This window comes from Microcaecilia unicolor, chromosome 8 (genome assembly GCF_901765095.1).
Source record: "Microcaecilia unicolor chromosome 8, aMicUni1.1, whole genome shotgun sequence".
Classification (NCBI taxonomy): Eukaryota; Metazoa; Chordata; class Amphibia; order Gymnophiona; family Siphonopidae; genus Microcaecilia; species Microcaecilia unicolor.
In genome coordinates, this window is record NC_044038.1 from 153,068,633 (window position 1) to 153,079,979 (window position 11,347).

At 41.2% G+C, this 11,347-nt stretch overlaps 1 protein-coding gene across 1 annotated transcript; it reads left to right on the top strand.

Annotated features, from left to right (window-relative positions):
- Nucleotides 1-9,956: 9,956 nt before the first annotated feature.
- On the top strand, nt 9,957-11,145 carry LOC115476669 (neuropeptide Y receptor type 2-like). Its single transcript, XM_030213169.1, has one exon. It carries the CDS (start codon nt 9,957-9,959, stop codon nt 11,109-11,111), a length of 1,155 nt encoding a protein of 384 aa, XP_030069029.1. The 3' UTR covers nt 11,112-11,145.
- Nucleotides 11,146-11,347: the final 202 nt, after the last annotated feature.

An 11,347-nucleotide genomic window follows, 5' to 3' on the forward strand; every position in this document is an offset into this window, starting at 1 on the left:
GAAACAAATTTACCTCCTTTTACTCAAGTGTATTACATACCTCAAAGAGAAGTGGTTTCACAATATCAACAAAATCCCTAGGACGTGACTGCACTTTTGGAAACTCCTGAAACTGAATTGGTTACTGCGGCAACCTTGGTAGCCACAGCAGCTTTACTTCCCGACAAACAATGGCTTTTTCAAATGTTTTTTCTAAAAAAGGACAAATTATTTTGGGGTTTAAAAATATCTTTGTTTCCAGATGTCTCGAAGGACACTCAGAGATGGCGCAAGCAATTTTTGTTATTGAAACCTGCCGTTTTGCAGCTAGACGGCACATTCTATTTAAGATTTCCTTGTAAATGTATCGTTAGGTACAATATGGTTAAATATGTGTTCATGGAACCTTCCCATTTAACATCTTTTGTTTCCTCTAAAACAGTGGAAGGAGTTTAATGGTTTAAATCCCTGTTTTTTTTCCTAGGTGTAATTGCCTTTAAATTGGTTTCCTTAAATTCCTCTTAATTTAGTGACCTTGGAATCCAAATATAAAGTGGACTTGAGTGTTATTATATATGCTATAAATACATCATTTTTTATTAATTTGTTTGTTATAACACTTTTCCGGGTCAAGTGTTTATCCTTGAATTGTATGATTTAAAGCATAAATTAAAAAAAACAAAAACAAAACACGCACCTACAACAGTGCAGGCCAATTTTAGGCACGCCTTAGTAAAAGGACCCTAAATGACCAAAAGGTGCTCTAAATGATCATATGACCACTGGAGAGATTAAGGTATAACTCCCTTACTCCCCCAGTAGTCACTGACCCCCTCCCAGCCTCCTAAGAGTGACTGTGACAGTACACACCAGGCTCAGTGTGCTGCGGCGGCCAAGAAAGAGCACAGAATGTTGAGTATAATTAGGAAAGGGATGGAAAACAAACACGAGGATGTTATAATGCCGTTGTATCGCTCCATGGTACGACTGCAGCTCGAATATTGTGTCCCAAGTCTGGTCGCCGCATCTCAAAAAAGATATAAAGGAATTGGAGAAGGTGCAGAGAAGGGCGACGAAAATGATAAAGGGAATGGAATGACTTCCCTATGAGGAAAGGCTGAGAAGGTTAGTGCTCTTCAGCTTGGAGAAAAGGCGGCTGAGGGGTGATATGATAGAAGTCTACTAGATAATGAGCAGAGTAGCGCGTACAGAGGTGAAGTGTTTGTTTACACTTTCAAACAATAATAGAACCAGGGGACACAAGATGAAGCTAGAATATGGTAGATTTAAAACAAATAGGAGAAAGTTTTTCTTTACTCAGCGTGTAGTTGGACTCTGGAACTCGTTGCTGGAGAATGTGGTGGCAGCGGCTGGCTTTACGGAGTTTAAGGGGGTTTGGACAGATTCCTGAAGGAAAAGTCCATTGAACATTATTAATTTTTTTCGGGGGGGGGGGGGGGGGGGGTTGCAAGGTTCTTGAAGCCTGGATTGGCCACTGTCAGAGACAGATGCTGGGCTTGATGGACCCTTGGTCTTTTCCCAGTATGGCAGTGCTTATGTGCTGTATGACAGCTTCAGATTTGAAAGGTCATTACTATTAAAGCAGCAAGCAGGTCCCTGGAGTAACCTAGTGGTTGGTGCAGTGGACTATAGAGAAAGGGACCCAGGACCATATCCCACTCTAACGGTTACACTTGTGGTGGAATGTGTGAGCCCTCCAAAACCTACTGTACCTACATATAGCCTGACCTCTGCAACACAACAAACCTAAGTTGCGTAATGGACATATCTCAACTCTTCCGTCCACGATTCCCTAATGTGGCTGTGCCACATGAACTTTATCCTATCATAACATCACATTGTATTTGCTCACACCGGAGTCTGCAAACGCCTCTCCGGTACTATGTAAGCCACATTGAGCCTGCAAATAGGTGGGAAAATGTGGGATACAAATGTAACAAATAAATAAATAAATAAATATAGGTGACACCTGCAGGCATAAGGGCTATTTTAGTTGTGTACAGGTGGGTACAGTAGGCTTTTGGTGGGTTTTGGAGGGCTCACCATACAATATAAGGGGGTAATGGTGAGATGTGTATCTGCTGGGATTTCTGTGTGGCCAGTTTACTAAGAATGCTGCCCCCCCCCCCCAATATATCTCAATAGCTTGTTTTTGTGCGTTTTACCTTGGATTTGTTTTCTCAAAAATGGTCCAGAAAGATAGACACCCTGAGCACAAAAATGTCTAGCAAACGGCCATTTTTGAAATAAAACAGACGTTTTTCTGATTTGAAAATGGCCGTGTTCACTACTGGATTTTTGGACATTTTTTGCAAAACGTCCAAAATCAGATTTAGACGTCATATTGAAAATGTTCCTCCACAGGTCTTTAAAGCTTAGTCTTCCACCCAATGAAAGAGTCTTGTATTTGCCTCATTCTTTACTACATGTATATTTCATTTCAATGTCCTGGATTAGTTTTACTTTATTCATTTGATACATTGCTCAACATAAATTAAAATAAAATCACACCTAAGTGGTTTACAATCTAAAATACAAATAATCAATTTTTAACATATAACAGCAATCAAACATAGGGCATTTTTATCTGAGAAAAGCCTGAGGCAAGTGGTGCAGGCCATTGCTCTGTCCCATATAGATTATTGTAATCTGGTCTACTTAGGGTTGCCAGGTCAACAGGTTTGCAAAACACAGTGGTAAAACTAGATGGGCAGGTTCACTCTATTTTTATTCACCTTCATTGGCTTCCTATTAAGGCCTGGATTTTAAGATGCTGACTTTGTTTATATAGTTGTCTATGGATTGGATCCTGCTTATTTTGGAGGATTCAGTAGAGGGTTATGTTCCAAATTGTACTTTGTGGTTCTATTAAGGGACTTCATTTAATATTACCTTTTGCCAGAGAGTTCTATCTAGCCACCAAATACTCTAAAACGTTATGTAGTGCTGTTCCTAATACCTGGAACGATCTTCCATGTGATTTTACAATGCTTTTTCGTATTCTCTATTCTCTTCACTGGGGTTTGAAAGCCTGGCTGTTCCATAGCCTCCTGCCTAATTAATGGATTATTTTTTAACCTTTATTCTGTTTATAGATTTTTTTTTAATTTTTGGAATACACCTTGAATTCTGATTATTAGGTGGACTATTAAATTAAAAATATACAAATACCCCCCCCCCCCCCAAAGAAAAAATCAGTACCATAACACTGCATAAAAAAATCCCACTGCCTCTTGTGAAACTACTTTTGTTTCTTAATGTCTGTGGGAAACTATTGCAAAGACTGAGACCTATATACCAAAAAAACCTTGTTCTAAGTGAATGAAAGCAGAATAACCGAGGGGGCATGAAGACTCAACAAACATAGTTGAGATGACTTCAGGGATCTCACAGAACTATAGCAGACCAAACAATTTGCCAAATACTGCGAAAGATATTTAAAGAAAGCCTTATGTACAAAGCACAAAATTTTGAATTTAACTCAGATTCACTGGAGACCAATGAAATCTTCATAACAGAATAATGTGATCCCATTACCTACCTCCTGTTATTAACTGAGCAACTGTATTCTACACTAACTGTAATTACTTCAGATTGGACTGTGGTGTCCTTAAAAATAAAGAGTTGCAGTAGTCCAGTCTGCTGGCTCTGTCTGTAGCATATATAACCATCTCCAAATTAGCAATTGCCAAATGGCAAATCAACCTAAACTGATTAAAGCAAATACCATCGCCCCCCACCCCAGCTAATCACTACATTTCACTGCCAAGATAGTGCCATTGATTACCCCCCAGTCTTTGACCATTCATACAAAGAAAAACAGTGCCATCTCTTTCCACGATAACCACATAACTATAGATTTGTTTGTTTTAAACTATTCAAGAACAGCTTATGACTATGAAGTCAGTCAGCCACTATTTCCAATCAATCATTCAGCTTTGCAATGGACTCTCATAATTTTTCACAGATGTCAGCAATTGTATATCATCAGCATACATTTGAAACTCAGCATCATGTATACTTATTTCTCATGCAAGGGAGACAAACACAAGTTGCAAAAAATAGAGGACAAAGTTGACCTCCTGATTAATTTTATTCCATACCTGAAAAAAATGCTAATTACTGCTCCCAGACAGAAAAGAACCTAAGCCGATTTGCTATGGTCCTTGGTTTGGACTCTTGGGAGAGAAAGAACCTGTTTATCTGAAAATGATACTACATCTCATATCATTGGAAGGGCTCTTTTATTATGTAAAAGGCTACTCCTCTTTTCTTCCTGTTGATCTGATGCTATTCTTTACCCTTGTCAATTATGAGTCCCTTTTCATTGCACCTATGTCTACCTTTCCCTCTAAGCTGAGCTGAACTTTAGAGAATACACCTAGATGTAATTTTTTCCACGCAGAGTTTTCAGGCGCCATATATAGAATCTAGCCCTAAGCGCCTAACTTCTGTCATGTGCAATTCCAAAGGGCCATGGCCAAGGGAATGGTGGATCAGGGGCATTCCAATGATTTAGGCACAATGTTCTAGAATACTGTCATTTACACGATTAGTTACACCCAAAGTTAGCATAAATGCGTGCTAACACAGTATTCTGTAAGGTCCTTCCATGCAGAGCATCGTTTGCAAAATACTGGCTTAGCATGGATCTTTCCAATGCCTAACTTTGGCTGTCATGTACTGAACCTACTCCAATACCTGTAGGCAAAGACTTTGTATCTAATTTTCCAAAGAAAAGTTAGTGAATACTTTTCCTTTGGAAACTGCCATAGGTACAAAGTACTGGCAAACGTTTGCGTCTGATTTTTCTGCAGGTAAAAGTTTAAGAAAAACAACATGCATGAATTGGAAACTACAACCTATGAACCTTATTTTCTTATTCTGCTTGAAACGTTCCCAAGAACACCTTTCCTAAATGTGGCAAAAAGGACACATATTGTGAAACAGTACATGTAATTTTAGCTGCTTGGTGAAAGGAAGGGCCAGTTTTCAGACAGTCAGTTTTTCAGGGTAAATCACTATTTATCCAGATGAATGTCTGAAAATTGTCTATCCAGTTTTAAGGAGTGGTGAAGGGGCATAATCGAACGGGGTGCCCAAGTTTTCCTGAGGGCGCCCTCGCAGGGCATCCCGCGAAGGGGCGGGGAAACCCGTATTATTGAAACAAGATGGGCGGCCATCTTTCACTTTGATAATACGGTCGGGGACACCCAAATCTCCACATTTAGGTCAACCTTAGAGATGGTCATCCCTAGAGATGGTTGTTCCTGATTTTCGGCAATAATGGAAACCGAGGACACCCATCTCAGAAACAACGGTCATGTGAGGAGCCAGCATTCGTAGTGCACTGGTACCCCTGACATGCCAGGACACCAACCGGGCACCAGAGGGGGCACTGCAGTGGACTTCAGAAAAAGTTCCCAGGTGCACAGCTCCCTTACCTTGTGTGCTGAGTCCCCCCCTCCAAAAAAAACCCACTCCTCACAACTGTACACCACTACCATAGCCCTTAGGGATGAAGGGGGGCACCTAGATGTGGGTATAGTGGGTTTGTGGTGGGTTTTGGAGGGCTCACATTTACCACCACAAGTGTAACAGGTAGGGGGAGATGGGCCTGGGTCCACCTGCTTGAAGTGCCCTGCAGTACGCACTAAAACTGCTCCAGGGACCTGCATACTGCTGTCATAGAGCTGGATATGATATTTAAGGCTGGCATAGAGGCTGAAAAAAATATTTAATTTTTTTTAGGGTGGGAGGGGGTTAGTGACCACTGGGGGAGTAGGGGGAGGTCATCCCTGATTCCCTTCGGTGGTCATCTGGTCATTTAGGGCACATTTTTGTGGCTTGGTCATAAAAAAAAAAAGGACCAAGTCGTCCAAATGTTCATCAGGGACGCCCTTCTTTTTTCCATTTTCGGCGAGGACGCCCATGTGTTAAGCATGCCCCAGTCCCGCCTTCGCTATGCTTCCGACACCCCCCCCCCCCCCCGTGAACTTTAGTTGTCCCCGCGATGGAAAGCAGTTGAGGACACCCAAAATCAGATTTTGATTATGCCGATTTGGGCGACCCTGGGAGAAGGACGCCCATCTCCCGATTTGTGTCGAAAGATGGGTGCCCTTCTCTTTCGAAAATAAGCCTGATAGTGTGCCAGCCTCATGGTAAGGAAGAAAAATTGCAGGTAAATTATACTGGCAAACAGGAACCTGCACTAATGCCAGCCACTTTACTCCACTTCAGATCTGAAGTTAAATTCACTGTATTGAAAAGCCGGGTGTTAAATCTTTGGACCCTGTGCATAATCCTGTGCATTCAGGGGTAATAGCTACATGGTAACATAGCAAATGATGGGAGATGAAAACCTGCATGATCCATCAACTTTTTCAATAATTGGCCAATGTATCACAAAAGTTATATCATGGGCCCATAACCACTTGCTTAAGCTGAATGCAGATAAAACTAATATGCTTTGGTTTAGCAATTCCCTGACCAATATCCCTGCTACTGTTTCTTTATCAGATGGGGTATCGTTACCGGTAACCCAAATCTCGGGTATTGGGTGTTTTTTTTTTGTTTCAACTTTGTCCTCTGAGGTTCAGATAAATAATGTGGTTAAGAAAACATTTTTTTTAAGCTTAATAAGTTGAGATTGATTTCTTTTCCCAGTATGGCGGTACTTATGTACTTATGAGGTCTATAAAATAATGAGTGAAGTTGAACGGGTAGATGTGAAGCGTCTGTTTACGCTTCCCAAAAATACTAGGACTAGGGGGCATGTGATGAAGCTACAATGTAGTAAATTTAAAATGAACCGGAGAAAATTTTTCTTCACTCAACGTGTAATTAAACAATGGAATTCGTTGCCAGAGAATGTGGTAAAGGTGGTTAGCTTAGCGGAGTTTAAAAAAGGTTTGGACGGCTTCCTAAAGGAAAAGTCCATAGACCGTTATTAAATGGACTTGGGGAAAATCCACTGTTTCTGGGATAAGCAGTATAAAATGTTTTGTACTTTTTTGGGATCTTGCCGGGTATTTGTGATCTGGATTTGGCCACTGTTGGAAACAGGATGCTGGGCTTGATGGACCTTTGGTCTTTCCCAGTATGGCAATACTTATGTACTTTCTAACTTTCAAGAAGAACAAACATTTTGCTCTAGTAGTACAAGCTATGGTTTTTTGGGATTATTGCAATTCAATATATGTTGGCCTCACACAGAGATTCTAAACCAGATTGCAGTTGCTCTAAAATACTGCTATAAGGATGATTTTTCGCTGCACTAAGGGGCCCTTTTACAGAGCGGTGGTAAGGCCAACGCGGACTTACCGCTAGCTCTTTTGGGACTACCGCCGGCCCAACGCGGCTGCTGGCGGTAGTCCTGCCCCGAGCGCATGCCATTTCCAGGGGAAAAAGAAAACCCCCAGAAATGGCTTGTGTGGCGATAACCCGGTGGTAATTGGTCAACGCCATGCGCTGCCCGGTTACAGCTGGGTTAGTTTGGGAGCCCTTATCGCCACTTCAATGGGTGGCGGTAACGGCTCCCCTTCGCATGGCCATGCGATAAGAATTCTCTTACCGCATGGCCATGTGTGTCTGGGGTCTTTTTACCTGCTGTGGTAAAAAGGGTCCTGGCACGTGGGAAAAATGACCCCCACTGCCAGCGCAGGACCTGTTTTCCAGCAGCTTGGTAAAAGTGCCCATAAATTTGAGAGTGTTTCTTCCTTGTTAAGAACTCTTCACTGGCTTCCTGTGCATGCAAGAGTGATGTTTAAAGTTTTATATTTTACCCATAAGGCTATTTATGATTTTGCTCTTGTTTTTTTTTGATTGAACAATTGAATCCTTTGTCCTCTTCTTCTGATAATGTATGCCGCTCTATAAGTATTTGTTTATTGTTTCTCCCTTCTTCTAGTGGTTGGAAAGCTTCTTTTTTTGCTTTTTCTGTATCAGTGTGGAATAAACTGCCTTTGGCCCTCAGGTTAGATTGTTCATATTATTCCTTTAGGAGGAGATTGAAGACCTATCTTTTTGAGAAATTGTTGTCTGCATAATTTATTGTTAATTTATATTTATTGTACCTTTTTCTTGTATTCTTGCGGCAGGGAAGTGGGCCAAACTTTGCCCCCCCCCCCCAAACACACTTTGCGCTTCGAATTCCCCAAACATTGAGGTTTGGCTACGTCCCTGGTCTTGGGGGCACTCTGTGCTAATCAGTTAGTGCAGCTACATTGCTGTGAGCTAACCAATCAGCACATACTTAGTGCATGAGCCCTACATAATGGCAAAATTAACACGTGACCATTAATACAAAAAATAGGTGTTTCGGCCATTTTACCCCAGTGGTAAAAATGGCCATAGCACATGGGAGTGACCTGCCTAAGGATACGCTAAGGCCACTTTTTACACTGTTTGGTAAAAGAGCTCCTAAGTCTGTACCTGAGGCAATCAAAGGAGGGTTAAGAGATATCCCAAGATCATAAGGAGCCACAATGGGATTTGAATCTGGCTTCTCTGGTTCTCAGCCCACTGCTTTAACCATTAGGCTCCACCCCTTTGGCATACACTTTACAACTTCTAATTTTGATGTCAATACTTTCTCTCATTTCCACCAGTCCAAGGTGAATTTCTCACTTGGTACACAGTCGTTGCTGAGAATAAATTACAACATCCAAAGATATTAACAGTTACATAAAAGATGACAATTAAATTTCCTTTCTATAATTAAAGATTATGCTGATAAGAGACATTTCAACAGAACTGTTATAAAAAGTGATAAGAATGGGAATGTTTTTCTCTGTTTTCCTGCTGTAAATTTCCATTAATAACTGAAGGAAAAGAATGAGCATCTCAGTGGAAAAACTATAGAATCCTTTGAAAGTGTTCTTCTCTGTGCCTGATCCAGCTTAGTGCATACATTTTATGTTGATTCAACAATGAAAGTCACCTATTTCTTTTTTACATTTAGCTCACTAAGAGGCCCTTTTACTAAGCTGTGGTAAGCTTGTGCTAGTGCAGCTTAAAATGGATTACCGCAGGAAGTGCTCAGCAGCAGTGTACCTACCTTATATATGGTATCCAGGGTGGAGCATACCCCCCGGAAGAGCATACCCCCCTCCATGCAAAGGGGTCCACGGAGCAGGTGCATGGCTGTCGGATCTCCCTGTCCCCTTCCATGTCAACTTCCTGTTCCGGGGCAAGGGACTGGCAGAACCAACATCCTGTTCTTCAAGTACTCGGGGCCATTTCCTTTAAGAGCCTTGAAGATCAGACAAAGAGTAGACATAGACCACTGAATAATAATTTATCTCATACCCACTTGCTTATTATTTTCCAATGTTTGCCCATACAGTCAGCTTATCTTACTAAACTTAAGTAGTAGTTCATGAGAAGATGATTATTATAGAACCATGCTTCTAAGTGGTCGATGATGGTATAATGGATGAATTCAGAAAACATTGATAGTTAAATGGGGTGGAGTGATAGGTAATATATTGTATATATTTCTTAAAGAGTTATCCTAGTGTGGTTGTGGGCATAGTTCCCTAAGCTCATGAAGCATAAAAAGCAAGGGTTTGTTTCTTGTGGGATAAGGTATAAAATAGGTAAAGCCAATGCAATTGCATTATTTGCTAAATGCCAATTCATGTATGCAACAAAATTTAAAGAAAAATCAAGTAGTTCCATTCAGAACATGTGTATCTCAACATGTAAATGGATCCTTGCTCCCCACTTCTCTCAATGGTGAGTGCCTTGCATCTGCTGACATGTAGATAGGTCACCAAAACACAAAGATTGTTTGGGGAGGAAGGAACAAATACACACACACGGTCATCGCATAAGCTTACCATTTTCAGGAAGTAGGTTAAAAAAGAAAGTTGTTTCCATTTTGTGAAATGTTCACATTTTATTCCTTTAAATTTTAGGTGCACAACACACCTCCTCAAAATTAAAGACCTGATATGGGAACACTGAAGCAAGACAACAGAACCCTACTTATAGAAGAGCCAGTTATTGATGGAAAGGTTTCTAGAGGTTGGCAAACCAAGGGCATCCCAACTTCTGGTCATGCTATCTTTGGATCCAGTTCTATTATCATGGACAGTACTAGGATACTTGGAGTCCAGGTAATCCTGATTGTAGCCTATTCTTTGATCATCCTTCTGGGAGTCATTGGCAACTCCTTAGTGATCTACATGATAGTGAAATACAAAAGCATGAGGACTGTGACCAACTTCTTCATTGCTAACTTGGCACTGGCAGACCTTATGGTGGACACTCTCTGCTTGCCCTTTACACTAGTGTATACTCTGCTTGATGAATGGAAATTTGGATCTGTTCTTTGCCATCTCTTTCCCTACGCACAAGCTCTCAGTGTCTATGTTTCCACTCTCACATTAACTGTAATTGCTCTTGACAGATACAGGTGCATTGTTTTTCACCTGGACAGCAGGATTTCCAAAACGCTCAGCTTCTTTATTATAGTCATTACTTGGTTGGCAGCTGCCATCTTTGCAATACCATTAGCCATTTTCAGAGAATATAGATATGAGGAGATACCATCTCTCAATCTCAAGATAGCTGTCTGTTCTGAAAAGTGGCCTTCAGGAAACAACAGAGATGCCACAATCTACAGTCTTTCGATGCTCATCTTGCAGTACATCTTTCCACTAGCCATCATTAGCTATGCCTATGCCAGGATATGGTTTAAGTTGAAAAGCCATATCAGTCCCACTTCCAGGACTGAAAGTCAGCAAAGGAGAAGAAAAACAACCAAAATGTTGGTGATGGTGGTTTTAGTTTTTGCAATCTGTTGGTTTCCCTTTCATATGTTCCAGCTTGCAATTGATATGGATCTAGTATTCCACGAGTACAAACTTCTCTACACTGTCTTCCACGTGATTGCTATGTGTTCCACTTTTGTCAACCCATTACTGTATGGATGGATGAATAAGAACTATAGGAACGGCTTCCTCTTGTTCTTTGGTTGTAAGAACAAATCTGAGGGGCATGCAGAGGGATCAATCAGAGGCCAGTCTTACACTTTTAGAGCTACCACTTTTCACGGAAGTATAAAAAACCAACTTACAAATGGACAACCACCTACGGAACTTTAGGTGCAAGCATCAACATCCAGAAACATAGCTGTTGCAAGAGTTGGGGGCAAGGAAGATGAACACCCAAGCTCTGATCAGAGGAGCATCATGTTGCCATTTTGTATCTATCTGAGACTGTGAGCACACAAGCCCTAAAGGGAAGGGGAGTACTATAAGCAACTATTACCTGGGGTGCTATCATGCTCAGTGACTTCCCTGTCCAGAAAAAGGATGGACATGCTTTTAAGCTTCTCCTA